The sequence below is a fragment of the Microchirus variegatus genome, assembly GCF_963457635.1.
Source record: "Microchirus variegatus genome assembly, chromosome: 22".
NCBI lineage: Eukaryota > Metazoa > Chordata > Actinopteri > Pleuronectiformes > Soleidae > Microchirus > Microchirus variegatus.
Genome location: NC_139823.1, coordinates 19,833,318 through 19,850,817, shown reverse-complemented (window position 1 = coordinate 19,850,817; position 17,500 = coordinate 19,833,318). Strand labels below are relative to the sequence as shown.

At 41.6% G+C, this 17,500-nt stretch overlaps 3 protein-coding genes across 3 annotated transcripts in view; 1 reads left to right on the top strand and 2 right to left on the bottom strand.

Moving 5' to 3' along the window:
• Positions 1-519: 519 nt before the first annotated feature.
• On the bottom strand, positions 520-4,649 carry LOC310943355 (acyl-CoA-binding protein-like). Its single transcript, XM_083908904.1, has 6 exons — positions 4,597-4,649; positions 4,035-4,188; positions 3,437-3,540; positions 1,321-1,444; positions 792-854; positions 520-702 (listed from the first exon to the last, which is right to left on the bottom strand). Exons 3-6 carry the CDS (start codon positions 3,440-3,442, stop codon positions 620-622), a joined length of 276 nt encoding a protein of 91 aa, XP_083765030.1. The 5' UTR covers positions 3,443-3,540; positions 4,035-4,188; positions 4,597-4,649; the 3' UTR covers positions 520-619.
• Positions 4,650-5,504: 855 nt separating this feature from the next.
• steap3 (STEAP family member 3, metalloreductase) lies at positions 5,505-11,320 on the bottom strand (the record flags this gene model as incomplete). Its single annotated transcript, XM_083908903.1, has 5 exons — positions 5,505-7,199; positions 8,020-8,184; positions 8,268-8,795; positions 9,746-10,012; positions 11,081-11,320. 5 exons carry the CDS (start codon positions 11,318-11,320, stop codon positions 6,924-6,926), a joined length of 1,476 nt encoding a protein of 491 aa, XP_083765029.1. The 3' UTR covers positions 5,505-6,923.
• A 6,154-nt stretch (positions 11,321-17,474) lies between these two features.
• Positions 17,475-17,500, top strand: part of c1ql2 (complement component 1, q subcomponent-like 2) — a gene marked incomplete at both ends in the record, with an annotated part of 2,575 nt that continues 2,549 nt past the window's right edge. The window contains one exon of the mRNA XM_083908526.1: positions 17,475-17,500. This exon is cut by the window's right edge and continues 592 nt beyond it. Coding sequence (XP_083764652.1) covers positions 17,475-17,500 — 26 coding nt within the window.

The window sequence follows — 17,500 nt, the reverse complement described above, 5'->3', positions numbered from 1 at the left end:
ACTCTCTCACACCACAGTCACTCACTCTCCCACACCAAAGTCACTCACTCTCCCACACCAGTCACTCACTCTCCCACACCAAAGTCACTCACTCTCCTCACACCACTCACTCGCCTCACACCAAAGTCACTCAGTCTCTCACACCAAAGTCACTCACTCTCTTCACACCAAAGTCACTCACTCTCCTCACACCAAAGTCACTCACTCTCCTCACGCCAAAGTCACTCACTCTCCTCACACCAAAGTCACTCACTCTCCTCACACCAAAGTCACTCACTCTCCTCACACCAAAGTCACTCACTCTCCCACACCAAAGTCGGCTTTAAAATATTTAATTTAGACTTAACTCACGAGGCAGCAGAGGACCAGCAGCTCCTGTGTCCCTGTGAGCTAAAATCACTGGTTTTCCATGTGGACTTTGGTGTGGGAGAGTGAGTTTTTTGTTTGTAAATATAAATAAAGATGAATAACTGTGTGTGTGTGTGTGAGTGTAAAGATGATTATTTACACGTGTGCTTTTGAAAAGTCAAGTTTATTTTCCATAATATTCATCTATTATTAATAAAAAACAACATGAGAATGTCTTTAATTTAACAAATGAGCTCAAAGACGTTGACGATCAGGACTGAACCATTCCATATTTGCCCTTGAGCGCCTCCACCAGCTGGATGTACAGGTCCATGGCTTCTCCTGTAGTGATACCTGTTCACAAACACACAAACGGCTGCTTTTTACAGGAAAAACTCGCTCAAAATCATGGTTTTTCAGGTGATTGATGGTTAAAGTCTGACCTTTCTTTGAATGCCACGCGTCCCATTTTCCTTTTCCCATAAAGTCCAACATCCCTGGACGTTCTGTGGAAACACAAAAACAAAGCTGGGTTTTAACGTTTTTACGACAACAACAACAGATTAAAGTGCACAAATATATGATTTCAAACAAACTTCTTTTAATGACAAAGATAATGTGTGAGTGAGGACGTTTGTCTGAGTCAGGTTTACGTTAAATTAAAGCTAATATTATGTTTGTGGAAAATGTCCTGAAGACGTTTGAATCTTCAAATAAACGACTGAAAATGTTTCAGCTGCAAAGAAAAACGTGTTTTAGTCGATGAAATTTGAAAATATAAGGTTTTAAAAGTGTAAATTGTAGTGTGTGTGTGTGCATCGTGGCTGCAGAAATAAACTGTAGTGACTCATTATTTATGTTGTTATTATTATTGGACGTGTCCTTTGTCTTTTTAAAAACAGACACAGACAGACAGACACACACAGACACACAGACACGCACAGACACAGACACGGACACAGACAGACTGACCTATGTTGACGTCTCCCACCGTGGCCTGCTTGTATAAACCGTAGAGATTAATCATTTCTGCTTTCTCTGGTCTCTGATTCAGGACTTTCACCTGCTCCACGGCTGTGTCAAACAAGTCCTGTGACTGCAGGAGACAACCAGGAGACAACCGTAAGACAACCAGGAGACAAAAGTAAGACAACAGTGGGACAACAGTGAGACAACAATGAGACAGCAGTAAGACAAGAGCGAGAAAACCATGAGACAAAATTAAGACAACAGTAAGACAGCCGTGAGACAACCGTGAGACAAGAGCGAGAAAACCGTGAGACAAAAGTAAGACAAAAGTGAGACAACCGTGAGACAACAGCGAGAAAACCGTGAGACAAAAGTAAGACAAAAGTGAGACAACCGTGAGACAAGAGCGAGAAAACCGTGAGACAAAAGTAAGACAACAGTAAGACAACCGTGAGACAACAGCGAGAAAACCGTGAGACAACAGTAAGACAACAGTGAGACAAACGTGAGACAAAAGTAAGACAACCGTAAGACAAACGTGAGACAACAGTGGGACAAAAGTAAGACAACATTAAGACAAGAGACAACAGTGAGACAAAAGTAAGACAACATTAAGACAAGAGACAACAGTGAGACAACAGTGAGACAACAATGAGACAGCAGTAAGACAAGAGCGAGTAAACCATGAGACAACAGTAAGACAACCGTGAGACAACAGCGAGAAAACCGTGAGACAAAAGTAAGACAACCGTAAGACAAACGTGAGACAAAAGTAAGACAACAGTGAGACAACCGTGAGACAAAAGTAAGACAACCGTAAGACAAACGTGAGACAAAAGTAAGACAACAGTGAGACAACCGTGAGACAAAAGTAAGACAACCGTAAGACAAACGTGAGACAAAAGTAAGACAACAGTGAGACAACCGTGAGACAAAAGTAAGACAACCGTAAGACAAACGTGAGACAAAAGTAAGACAACAGTGGGACAAAAGTAAGACAACCGTAAGACAAACGTGAGACAAAAGTAAGACAACGTTGGGACAAAAGTAAGACAACCGTGTGACAAAAGTAAGACAACATTAAGACAAGAGACAACAGTGAGACAAAAGTAAGACAACAGTGCGACAACAGTGAGACAACAATGAGACAGCAGTAAGACAAGAGCGAGAAAACCATGAGACAAAATTAAGACAACAGTAAGACAACCGTGAGACAACCGTGAGACAAGAGCGAGAAAACCTTGAGACAAAAGTAAGACAAAAGTGAGACAACCGTGAGACAAAAGTAAGACAACCGTAAGACAAACGTGAGACAAAAGTAAGACAACAGTGGGACAAAAGTAAGACAACCGTAAGACAAACGTGAGACAAAAGTAAGACAACGTTGGGACAAAAGTAAGACAACCGTGTGACAAAAGTAAGACAACATTAAGACAAGAGACAACAGTGAGACAAAAGTAAGACAACAGTGCGACAACAGTGAGACAACAATGAGACAGCAGTAAGACAAGAGCGAGAAAACCATGAGACAAAATTAAGACAACCGTGAGACAACAGCGAGAAAACCGTGAGACAAAAGTAAGACAACAGTGAGACAAACGTGAGACAAAAGTAAGACAACAGTGGGACAAAAGTAAGACAACCGTAAGACAAACGTGAGACAAAAGTAAGACAACAGTGGGACAAAAGTAAGACAACATTAAGACAAGAGACAACAGTGAGACAAAAGTAAGACAACAGTGGGACAAAAGTAAGACAACATTAAGACAAGAGACAACAGTGGGACAAAAGTAAGACAACCGTGTGACAAAAGTAAGACAACAGCGAGACAACAGACAACAGCGAGACAAGAGACAACATTGAGACAAGAGACAACAGTGATACAACAGTGAGACGAGAGACAACAGTGATACAACAGTGAGACAACAGTGAGACAACAGTGAGACAACAGTGAGACAACAGTGAGACAACAGACAGAGACAAACAGGAAGAAAAGAAGTTGAGCGTGAATAACTTTCGCGGTTTTCTCTCACGTGGAGCAGAGTTTGGTTTAAGTCCAACAGTAAAAGCTTATTATGGGATGGACAGAGAGACAGAGAGAGTGTGTGTGTGTACTCACAGTCATGGCGGCAGAGAGTCTGTCAGTCTCATGGACGGACTATAAGAACTGTGTGTAGCCCCGCCCCCCGGGCTTGAAGACTTTTCCAGTGGCCGCTCGTGGTACTGCAGCAGAAAATACTCACGCGGCTCAAACTAAGGGAAACATCAAAAACACACAGGACCGGGACCGCGACCGAGACCGGGACCGGGAAACCCCGCTCTGTAGTTTTAATTCACGGAGTTTCATATTTGTAAAACCTTCCTAAATATCAGAAAAAGACCAGAAAATCGAGTTTCCGGGTGTGGTTCTCATACCCGGAAGTGTTCGCGCTCTGCCCATTTTACCCAGCATGCACCGGGTGTTGACTTGAGTATCCCAGAATGCATTTCGCCGGAACATAGGCATTAGGCACAGAGAGAATACGCTGATAAACCTGAAATAAATCATTTTTCCGCGTCACGGAACAGTTTTAAGATCATTTGAGACGAGAAGTTAGTCATTTAGAAGTCAAACACGTGGTTTGTGTTTAAAGTTATGACGTATTTGTTATAGTTTGGCTGTTATAGTTTTGGCCGGACGCTCGGTGCTCACAGTGGCCGCCACAGAGCAGCCTTACCTCGGCCTGTCCTGGTGGAATGGTCCGCTGACTCACGCGGCTCCAGTCAGTAGATACTCGGGGAGATTAGTTCTAACAGGTCCGGCCTGGTCTGGTCTGGTCCGGTCTGACTCGTCCTGCAGTGTTTGAGGGCGTGTATCTGTCACCTTTATACCTGAAGACAAACGCATTCCTTCATTCTGAGCTCAGAGGAAAACACTGTGTGTTACTCACTTTTCTAAGATCATTATTTGACCACAAACATTGAGCCAAACATATTACTTAGCTTAAAAAAACATATACAATGTTGTTGAAAAACATCACAAAATGTGTTACCAACGTCTAAAAAAATGACATTTTACTTTTTTAAGTAATTAAAACATTTTACCAGTGTTCCCCTGAAATGATTAAGTGTATAAAACATGTTAATAAACATTCTTTAACAAAAATATAATAAAAATAAAAGTTTTACTTACAGAAGTGTCTGACACAAGTGTTACGAAATCAAAACTTGTTGCTAGAGTTTCCAAAACATACTTATATTACAAAGAAACGACAGAAACGTGTGTAAAACTGTACGTACCCTCTCCAGTTAAACATGTTCTATGATGAGTATAAAACACTGAGCGATCATCTTCACCAACATTTCATTCATAATTCTGCAAAAAAATAATCTTAATTTACAGTTTTTACTTAAATTACTATAATAATTCTCACATTACTGCAGAAAAACACTGTTATTTTACAGTGTTTGACTAAATTATGGGGCAGAAGTATTATTACAAAAAATAAGACGTTTCTAACATAATACGACAATATTAGGATCATAATATGACTGTTATATAAGGCTATTACATAACAGTTTCATCGTTTAAATTCAGTTACCAATGTCCAAAAATGAAAGATTTTATCCTGACTGTATAAAACACACTGTTGTGATGTTATTGAAAGATGTGACGTTAGCAAAAAAAAAGACACATATTACTCACTTTTTGACATTTTTGAAAACTGATATAAAATGTTATTCAAAGATGTTACTAATGTGAAGTTTTGTAACGTTGAAAATAAACGTAACAAATGTTATAAATATATCACTAAATAACCAAATGGTTACAACATTGTTTCTCCATATTAATGAAAACACGTTTAAGTTTCACATTAATTTCAATTTCCAAACATTGGCTTCAGAAAACCTTCAGTTTTCTGTATTCGTCAGTGACGCGTCTTCGCCACTAGATGGCAGCATCCACACGTGTAAACCTGCTTCCCTCCTGCGCTATAATACTACAACATGTCAAAGGGACTTAGCAGGGTTTGTCCACAAGGTGGCAGCATCCACACACGTGAGAAACTGTTTCAAAACGAGTCAAATCTTTAAATCACAGCATTCAGAGTAAAAAAAAAAAACAAGTTTATGTTGCAGATTTTCTTGTTTTTACATTCAAATATCACAGCGATAAAAAAATGTTCTTCACGAAACACGAAATCATCTTTGGCAACAAATTCAGATTAAAACAAACAAAACAATAATTTACTAAAAAATATTAGTGAGTAGTGAGTTAGCAAAAATGTGGTACAAGATATTTCAACGATACAATTTGATTTCAAATTATTATTATTATTATTATTTTTTTTTAAATGGTGCGTTCACACGGAATAAAAAGCTAATTTTTGAGATTACGTAACCCGCGATGTAACGTCGGCACTAAGATTCCGAAGCAGTGACGCTTTGTCATAAAGGAGAGAGGGGGCGGGGCAGGAAGTTGAACATATGAAAAAGTTCGTGAAATTAACCGATTGATGGTGAATATTGTACGAAAAAGTTATTAGCAGAGTGCGAGTTAGCAAATGTATACTTACGTATACTCATTTCAAATTTCTTTAAAAATACAAAGCTAATTGGTAAGATTACGTACAGAGACAGTGCACTGCCACAAGGAGGCGCTAATTTTACGTACGACATTTGCGTTCTTCGTAAAGGTCTCAAAGGCCAGTCCAGGCGTCCAGTCAGATTCTTCGGATGTCGTGATGTTACATCACATACGAGAGCGTGGGTGGAACAGGAAGTTAGGCAGGAAGTGCTAGACACAATAGAAACTATTCTATTTTTTTGGTTTTATAAAACCTCTCAAGTACATAAGTGCGTTTACACGGAAAACAAAGCTAATTTTTTCTCGTCGGTAACTTGCGATGTAACGTCTCAAAGGCCAGTCGGCGATGAGATTCTTCCGATGTCGCGATGTTACGTCAGAAATGTTTTGCGTCTTCTGTAAATAATAATAAAAATGTCCTTGACGTCCGTGTGTGTGTGAACGCACCACGACAAATCTTTAACACTGATTAAAATAAAATAGTGAGGAAGTTTCCGATGTTTCTGTTTGCGATGTCGTGGCTTCGTCGTCGCTAACGTCGGACTTCAGACATCTCGCCAAACAGAAGCAGCTCCACTCGGCTCCTGTTAAAAACAAACAAAAAAAACAGTTTATTTCCTGTTTCTCCTTCACAATAAAAGCAATTACGGTGCTCTTAATGTGAAGGTGCAGCAGCAGGAAGTGTTCAGTTGATACAGCGTTACAGACCCCTGGTTTCTAACCACAAATATATCAATCATTTACATATAAATGTAGATTATTTTTTACTCTTTGACTGTTTTAAAGGGACAGTACAAAGTAAATATCTGGAGTCTCAACGACGTCAGATAGAATTTAGTTTTTCACTTTTTTGCTCAGAGAACTTTAAATCAGTTTGTTGTGAGAATTTTAGTGATTTAAACGGAGATTCTGAGAATAAATAAAGAGGTGATCTGAAGAAACTGAAGAAATCATTGGCTTGAATCACAGAGAGCAGAAGGAGCTTCAGTCCAAAGTGAAACAGAAATCATTCACAGATGTTCTGAGGTTTCTGGACCGGTCACACATTACTGACGTCCTCCATTTCCTCGTTCAGACGCGTGAAACGCACATGACGCTTCTTCTCCCAGCCGCGGCGAATCTGCCGCAGTCGCAGCGCCGCGCACGGCAGGAAGAGGGCGCCGCGTCCCAGCAGCACCAGCAGAGGGAGCACCAGGACCAGGACGAAGGTGGGCGGCAGGTAGAAGTGGTACCGGTCCGCCTGGAAGGCCCGGTCCCAGCCGAAGAGCAGCGTGTGCAGGGTGGCCATGAAGAGGGCGCAGTAACCCAGAGAGGACTGCAGGGGGCGCAACACAGGTTTGACATGGAACACAAGAAGACATTTTTAAAGACGTGACGAATCATAATAATTTGTTTTTAGACGTCGACTCAGTCGTCGGAAAAGAGAAGCAAGTGATTCAGGAAGAGAATAAACACACACACACACACAGTCTGAGCGCATGCACACACACACACACACAGTCTGAGCACATGCACACACACACACACACATACAGTCTGAGAGCGCGCACACACACACACAGTCTGAACGCACACACACAGTCTGAGCGCGCACATACACACACAGTCTGAGCGCGCACATACACACACAGTCTGAGCGCGCACATACACACACAGTCTGAACGCATGCACACACACAGTCTGAACGCGTGCAAACACACACACACAGTCTGAGCGCGCACACACACACATACAGTCTGAACGCGTGCACACACACACACACACACACACACACAGTCTGAACGCGTGCACGCACACACACACACACAGTCTGAGCACACACACACATACACACACACAGTCTGAACGCGTGCACACACACACACACACACACACACACAGTCTGAACGCGTGCACACACACACAGTCCGAGTGCGCACACACACACACACAGTCTGAACGCGTGCACACACACACACAGTCTGAGCACACACACACACACACACACACAGTCTGAGCACACACACACACACACACACACACACACAGTCTGAGCACGCACACACAGTCTGAGCACACACACACACAGGGTGAGGGTGAGTCACGAGTTTAATGATAATCTGGGTTAGCTGCAGTGTGTGTGTGTGCGTGCCCACCTGTATGAAGCTGAACTCCCTCCAGTTGGTGGCGCTGTTGACTGAGGGCAGTGATGTGACAGCGAGCAGAGACATCAGCCCCAGAGCCATGATCCCTGCAGACAGATACAGCTCCATCCTCCACACCTCCTCGTCCAGCCACGCCTCCTCCCCGCCGCTCTTCACCTGCACGCACAGACACACGTACGCCGTCACGTCGCCGCCGCGTCACAGCGCCACCCGGTGGCCACGTTTTCCCCCGGCCTCACCTGTTTGACGGCGGCGTTGATGAGCGAGTAGCGCGCGGACTTCCTCAGAGGCAGACACAGGCTGTAGACGGCGTGCAGCGCTGCACACAGGAAGCTGCACAGACCAAACTGCTTCCTCCTGGATAACCAGCGGTCCAACCACGGCGGGAAGCGTCTGTACTTGGTGCCGCGCCGCAGCTGAAGGAACGCCGCGCACAGGCCGGGCAGGTAGACCAGCGCCAACATCGTCACGGCGACGGACGGCAGCGTGCAGTTGACCGTGTCTATGGGCATCCTGTAGAACGCGCTCTTGCCCTGCGTGACGAAGGGGTGAAGGACGTCGTGCAGGAAGTTGTAGAGGTAGAAGAAGACGAAGAGGGACAGCGTGCAGAGGACGGGGACGTGCCAGGACGGGAACAGCTGGAAGGGAAGGTTCTCCACGTCCAGAGCGCAGGACAGAAGACCCGCGTCCACGGGGACGAAGCCCAGTCTGCGACACAGCTGCATCACCGAGCTCTTTGACCTGTGGTCGTCACTGCAGAGGAACACCTGCACAACAAGGAGCACAAGCGTCTGACTCCTCCCACTACAGGAAGTCATGTGGACAGAGTTTGACCTGCAGTCATGTGACCTTTTTTCCACCCTGCAGTAACAACATAGTAACAGTAATCTTATTTTTCATGTCTGTTACAATAATACGATGTTACAAAATGTTATAAAGTGGAAATGTATCCTCCTAAAGTCTGACATATTTCCCCAAGACAGCTTTTAATGAGGTATTATTGTAAAAAATAAGACTTTTAGTTTTGAACATAATGTGACCATAACATGACTGATATGTAAGGCTATTAGTTATTAAAACATCTGTTTCATCGTTTAAATCCAGTTAAACATGTTTTATGATGAGTATAAAACACTCAGCGATCATCACTAACATTTCATTCATAATTCTGCAATAGAATAATGCTAATTTACAGTTTTTTACTGAATTACTATAATAATTCTCACATTTCTGCAGAAAAACACTGTTATTTTACTAAATTATTATAGGGGTAGAGGGATTCATGCAAAAAATAAGATGTTTTTAAGATAAGATATTAGTTATTAAAACATCTGTTTCATCGTTTAAATCCAGTTAAACATGTTCTATGATGAGTATAAAACACTGAGTGATCATTTTCGCTAACATTTAATTCATAATTGTGCAGGAAAACACTGTTATTTTACAGTTTTTGACTAAATTATTATGGGGTAGAGGTATTATTGCAAAAAATAAGACGTTTCTAACATAATACGACAATAATAGGACGATAATGTGACTGTTATGTGAGGCTATTAGTTATAAAAACATGCGGTTCATTGTTTAAATCCAGTTACTAATGTCCAAAAATGAAAGATTTCCTCCAAAATGTGACTTCCTGTATATTTATATATATCTGTTATTGAAAGATGTGCTGAAACATAACCTCCTCTCAGTGGTAACATCATCGTTGTCTTACCTGCCGGCTGCCGTCTCGAGGTCCCGCCTGCAGCGTCCACGCCGACACCGTGTTGAACCCTTTGACCACGAAGCTCTCAGGAAACATGTCGGCGAGCACGCTGGCGTTTGACGGTCCGTCCGCGTTCAGACGCAAACCGTTGCTCACGTCCACCAACGTCTTCCCCGCCAGCGCCGGCTTCAGAGGCAGCAGCGAGGAGTGATGTTCGGGGAAAACGGCCACGAAGACGAGGTCAGCGTGAGAGACCGCCTCCATCTGAGAGGTCACCTGGTGGGAGGAGGGTGTAATGACAGGAAAAAACAATGTTTATCTCACTGTAAGACAGACTTTAACTGACGTTTGTAAACCACTCATTCTCCCACACCAAAGTCTTGTGTGTTGTGATGTTAAAATCGCTGATTTTCTCTATGGGCTTTGGTGTGGGAGAGTGAGTTCAGTTTCCTGTTGGACACACTTGTACTTCCTGCATACTGAGGACCAGTGTTTCCACTTTATAAATCAACACAATTACAAATATCTACTTCATGAATAACATCTATAAAGAACTACTGGGTGCAGTACCATAACATGTCCGCAGTTGGAGCCCCAGAGCAAAAAGTGTGTGAAACACTAGGACTGGAAAATGTGTTTTTTTTTTAGTATTCTCTGTTAAAAACAGAGTATAGCCTGTTTACGACCTTAGGAAGTGATTTTAGGATAATTTAAGACACGTTTCTAACATAATACGATAATAATAGGACCATAATGTGACTGAGATGTAAGGCTATTAGTTAGAAAAACATCCGTTTCATCGTTTAAATCCAGTTAAACATGTTCTATGATGAGTTTAAAACACTGAGCGATCATTTTCGCTAACATTTCATTCATAATTCTGCAAGAAAATAATGTTAATTTACAGTTTTTACCTAAATTACTATAATAATTCTCACATTTCTGCAGAAAAACACTGTTATTTTACAGTTTTTACTTAAATTATTTTGGAGTAGAGGCATTATTGCAAAAAATAAGACGTTTCTAACATAATACGATAATAATAGGATCATAATATGACTGTAATGTAAGGCTTCGATAATTTAAGACATTTTAAGGCCTTAAATTCAAATTATTGGATTTAAGACTTTTTAAGACCCCGCGGATACACTGTTAACACTTGAAGAAACCTTGTATTTTATGCACTGACTGTTCCCACAAAACTGCCATGGTGTCACATTTAAACTGGGATTATCTCTGTGTGTGTGTGTGTGTGTGTGTGTGTGTTCAGGACAATGACAACAGTTATTATCCCAGCTGCTGTAAAGCATCAGTGGATCAGAGGACAGAGATGTTCAGCGTCACCTCGGTGTCTTCAGGGAACAGAGACGAGCAGCGTTTGGGGTTCCTGCTCCCCACCACCACCTGGTAACCCGACGCCACCAGCCGCCCGGCCAGAGAGCGGGCGAAGTCGCCCGTACCCAGGATGCCGATGAGCGGATCTCCCGGTTCACACGAGGTGGCTTCCAGACCCCAGGAGCCTCCTCCTCCTCCTCCTCCTCCTCCTCCTCCTCGCACCAAAGGCCTGGACATCTCATCAGGCATCGTGCACAGTCTGACACAGCTGCAGAAACACACAGGTCTGTTTATGTACAGTCACAACATCAGTCCACAAACGCATCACAGAAGAAAGAGCTTGTTTTCTCACTCACAGCAAACTGGTTGTTAGCTAACAACATTGAACCTATAATTAAACACAGGTTTAGGTTAGGTTAAGTTTACTTAAATATTCCCAATTGAAGTAGAACTAGGACGCTCATTATCTCTTTATCTCAAATAACGTGTCCTACACAAAAAAAATACATTGCAGCCATTCAGATCGACGGTGGAGCCGTTTAACTAACATGAAGAGTCAGAGCAGTAAAACACAAGTTTCACATAAATGCTGGTTTGGCGGTGACTCGACTCTAAGCCGAACTTAACATAACATCTGCACAAGTGAAATACTGAATCAATGAAAGCTCTATCTTTAAGTGAAACTGAGCGGCGAGCGATCAAAAATTAAATCGACAGAAATCCAAACCGACATTCGCAGCGACTTGAAGGCACCTTGCTCGGAAACTTTACGTCTCAATAAAGTTTCTCCTTCAAAAACAGGACGACGCCATTGACCTCGGGGCACCGCGGTGATAAAAGAACACTCTGCGCGTCTTTATCTGCGTTATTTTCGCTTCCTGTGGCTGAATTTAACGCGTTTTCACCGCGTTTTCACCGCGTTTTGAACTTTCTTTCACTCACCGCGTTGCTTTGCCGCTCCGTCTCGCGCTCCACTGCTGCGGGTTCTTCCTGATAAGATGACGCAACCGCCAAAGCCCCGCCCTGACCACGCCCCCACGTGTGTGAAGGAGATAAAAACAAACCGCAGCAGAAAGAGCTCGTGCACACTGGAATAAACCACTTTAAAGACGAACTTTATGACAAAAGAAAGAAGCAGGTGATAAAATAATAAACTATACATCAGTACAAAGTCTGATTTCACTTAAATATGTTCAGAATGCAGCGTTTTTGAGAATTGTGGTGAATGTTAATGTTACAACTGCTAACTTAACTTCTTGGACCATAATTCAAGCTTTTTCTTTTAAAATGTGTTTGTGCTGCACAGTGGGAAAAACTAATTTTAGTCATTTAAGAAAAGTCACCAAAATAAAATATTAGACTTCGACTTTATTATTATCTATGTCAGATTAAGTCTGTGATGTCTTAAGAACGTGTTCACGTCTTTATTTCACTGTTAGACAGACTTTAACAACAGGAATCTGACGTCTGTAAACCACTCACTCTCCCACACCAAAGTCCATAGAGAAAATATTTAGCTCACAGGGACACAGGAGCTGCTGGTCCTCTGCTGCCTCGTGTGGTCACTTTGTGTCACTGAGGTCAATCCGATAAAAACATTTTTTATGCCGAATTATGAAACTTTGGACTTTGGTGTGGGAGAGTGAGTGACTTTGGTGTGAGGAGAGTGAGTGACTTTGGTGTGGGAGAGTGAGTGACTTTGGTGTGAGGAGAGTGAGTGACTTTGGTGTGGCAGAGTGAGTGACTTTGGTGTGGAAGAGTGAGTGACTTTGGTGTGGGAGAGTGAGTGACTTTGGTGTGGGAGAGTGAGTGACTTTGGTGTGAGAGAGTGAGTGACTTTGGTGTGAGGAGAGTGAGTGACTTTGGTGTGGGAGAGTGAGTGACTTTGGTGTGGGAGAGTGAGTGAGAGTGACTTTGGTGTGTGAGAGTGAGTGACTTTGGTGTGGGAGAGTGAGTGAGAGTGACATTGGTGTGGGAGAGTGAGTGACTTTGGTGTGAGAGAGTGAGTGACTTTGGTGTGAGGAGAGTGAGTGACTTTGGTGTGGGAGAGTGAGTGAGAGTGACTTTGGTGTGTGAGAGTGAGTGACTTTGGTGTGGGAGAGTGAGTGAGAGTGACTTTGGTGTGGGAGAGTGAGTGACTTTGGTGTGAGAGAGTGAGTGACTTTGGTGTGAGGAGAGTGAGTGACTTTGGTGTGGGAGAGTGAGTGACTATGGTGTGGGAGAGTGAGTGAGTGACTTTGGTGTGGGAGAGTGAGTGACTTTGGTGTGGGAGAGTGAGTGACTATGGTGTGGGAGAGTGAGTGAGTGACTTTGGTGTGAGAGAGTGAGTGACTTTGGTGTGAGGAGAGTGAGTGACTTTGGTGTGGGAGAGTGAGTGACTATGGTGTGGGAGAGTGAGTGAGTGACTTTGGTGTGGGAGAGTGAGTGACTTTGGTGTGGGAGAGTGAGTGACTTTGGTGTGAGAGAGTGAGTGACTTTGGTGTGGGAGAGTGAGTGACTTTGGTGTGAGAGAGTGAGTGACTTTGGTGTGGGAGAGTGAGTGACTATGGTGTGGGAGAGTGAGTGAGTGACTTTGGTGTGGGAGAGTGAGTGACTTTGGTGTGGGAGAGTGAGTGACTTTGGTGTGAGAGAGTGAGTGACTTTGGTGTGGGAGAGTGAGTGACTTTGGTGTGAGAGAGTGAGTGACTTTGGTGTGGGAGAGTGAGTGACTTTGGTGTGAGAGAGTGAGTGACTTTGGTGTGAGAGAGTGAGTGACTTTGGTGTGAGTGTAAAACTGTGTCTCATCAGTCTGTGACAGCAGCAGCGTCAGCTCCTGTCTGAACCTGTGACCCTGACACACACAGACGACACACACACACACACACACACACACACACACACACACACACACACACACACACACACACACACACACACACACGATGTGTGACGTCCTGTCACATGGTCACATCATCATCATCATCATCATCATCATCATCATCATCATCATCATCATCATCATCATCATCTTCATCCTCCTGTGTGACCTTGTCTCAGACGATAACTCAGGTTCACCCTCTGACCTGTTTTCACGACCTCGTTCATGTCGCCTGATCGTCCACGTTCATCCAAAACTGTTCCTGTAAACACAGTAACTCAGGTGTGTGTGTGTGTGTGTGTGTGTGTGTGTGTGTGTGTGTGTTCTGGGGTTTCCATGGTTACACAGTTAGCTTGGGGAGCTTCAACCTTTAGCAGCAGACTCACTGAAGTCATGTGGACAGAGTTTGACCTGCAGTCATGTGACCTTTTTTCCACCCTGCAGTAACAACATGGTAACAGTGACGATGATAATGATAACATCTTATTTTTCATGTTGTTTTACAGTAATACGATGTTAATTACAAACTAATATACAGGAAACAACTTATATAAGAGTTGAAATGTTATAAAGTTAAAATGTATCCTCCTAAAGTCTGACATATTTCCCCAAAACAGCTATTAATGAGGTATTATTGCAAAAAATAAGATGTTTTAACATAATGTGACCATAAAATGACTGTTATGTGAGGCCATTAACTATTAAAGCATCTGTTTCATAATTTAAATTCAGTTAATCATGTTCTATGAAGAGTATAAAACACTCAGCGATCATCTTCACTAACATTTCATTCATAATTCTGCAGGAAAACGCTGTTATTTTACAGTTTTTACTTAAATTATTAGAACAATTCTCACATTTCTGCAGAAAAATGCTGTTATTTGACAGTTTTTACTTAAATTATTAGAATAATTCTCACATTTCTGCAGAAAAATGCTGTTACTTGACAGTTTTTACTTAAATTATTAGAACAATTCTCACATTTCTGCAGAAAAATGCTGTTATTTGACAGTTTTTACTTAAATTATTTGAATAATTCTCACATTTCTGCAGAAAAACGCTGTTATTTGACACTTTTTGACAGATATTACTCACAGGAAGCAGCCGTGTCACCACAGGGCTTCAGATAATCCGTGTGTCCAGACCTGAGATGATTCCTCCTAAATCCTCTGTCACACACACACACACACACACACACACACACACACAAACACACACACACACACACACACACACACACACACACACACACACACACACACACACACAGGACAAGAATCAATAGCTGCTTTTTTATTTATTTATTTCTCTTTCTTTTTTTCAGTCACAGTTTAAACGTAAACAAGCGTTGATGACATCATCAGTGAGGTCATCACGTGTGACTGAACGACGCCGACAACCTGGATTAGAGGCATCATCTGGATTAAGAGACTCATTAAAAACAGGACTGGAGTCACATGTGGACGCGTTCAAACGCCTCGGACATCTGATATTATTATATCTGTGTGTGTGTGCGTGCGTGTGTGTGTGTGTGTGTGTGTGTGTGTGTGTGTGTGTGAGCAGCTGTGATCCTGCCCTCGGACATTTTCACTGTGACTTTGAAAAGACCCCAAACATGATCTCATTTTTATTCCCCTGCTGTTTTCACAGCTTTACCACACTGACATGTAATATGTACCACATTATTATATCTGATGATATAATATAATATTATATAATATAATATAATATAATATAGTGTAATATAATATAATATAATATAATATAATATAATATATCTTAATATAGTGTAATATAATAGAATGAAAAACAGAAGTGAAATGTACAAATATTGCAACACGTTATGTTGTGTTTTTCCAAGATCGAACTTTTGGGAAAAATACAATTTTTTAAGTTTTTTATGGTAATATTGCACATATTTGTCAGGTTAGTGACAAAGTATTTAGATTCTAACTTTTTCAGTGAACATGAGTCAAAGATTACAATGTTTTTTTTATACTTTTGTGGAAACATAAGTGAATATTTTGGGTAAAATGTATGATATTTAATGGTGATTTTAAAGTGAAATGTGTTTATAACAATGCAATGTTTTTATTTTCATATCAAATATCATTATAAAGTCAGTCACACGTTTGTGTCACTTATTAAATTGTAAGAAATTTGAAGATTGTATTTTTTTTTATTGATAATATAATTCTTGTAAGGATTAGGATACCTAAGATTAAGATTAGGATCCCTAAGGATAACAAAGATCATAAAAAAAATTTGATAACAAGTCAAACATTACAATGATATTTTTTTTCTTTTCGGCAACGCAAGTGATTATTTATATGTGAAGATATTATTTTTTTGTTCAAATTAAAGCGTTTTTATAGTTATTTTGTAACATATTAACATATTGTGACACAAACTCTGAGTCACAGAAAGGTTTTGTGTTAAAATAAAGACATTAAAGCATCATCTCTGTCACAATGTGTCTCTAAAGCAGTGAACTGTGATGATTGTGGTGAGAACAGTGACATAAATCATTTAAATAACAGGTTTTATAACTGAATGTGAAAGACAGTTAACGACAGAAATGACAGAGTGAATAAATGTGTGTTTGTTGGATTCTCCGCTGAGATTTATATGGAAATACAGAGAAAACTTCTGTATTAAATATGAATTTATTTTGAAATGATTTGAATTTTTCAACCCTGCGCTGAATAAACATGTGGCACGCGCATACACGCGCAGCTTTTACGCACTGGCTTCACTTTTCACTTCGTGTCAAGTCAGACACAACCAAACAAAGCACTTCCTGTTTACATTTAAAAAAATAAAAGCCCCCAAAAACCTGCACATCTGCAACTGTCACTTTATTTAATACACGTTCAATATTAAAAGAATGAGTCCAATATAAAACTGTTCAAAAAGATTCATTCATAAGATTAATTGAGAAGTTATTTTACAAAAATACTATTTGTTATTATATTATTCTTATTATGTGAAGTTACAAATGTTTTCTTTACGTTCATCAAAAAAAATGTTTTTGTCACGATACAAATTGTACTTTTTCTCAAAAATGCGACAAAAACATTGTCATTTTTCACAAAAACTTATTTGTGTGAAAAATGTTGTTAGAAAATCATAATTTAAGATAAAAATGTTGTTTTAATGAAGTGATAAAATCATCATTTAAGAGATTCAGCCTCTGTGAACAGTGCTTTTATTCTGAAGGCCACCTCTCTTCTCTTCCGGTCGCGCGGTTGCCAACTTGAGGAGCAGGACGCAGCTGGACGCGGTTGTGGTCCAGACGCGCTCAGACCCACAGCAGGAGTCTGGAGTCTGGAGTCCGGAGCGGAGTCTCCACAGCTGGATGAAGAGATGATGAAATCTTAATCTTAATCTCAATCTTAATCCTAATCTTAGATTTTGGGTTTCGGTTCCTCTTCCTCCTCTGTCATCATTCCCGTCCACAGCGGCTCCACGCGGCTCCTCTCCTCCGTCTGTCCCGGACTCGCAGGGACCCGGTCCTCGCTGGTGGTCGCGGTGTGCGCGCTCGCGATGGTGGTTCTGGTCCTGGTGGTCCT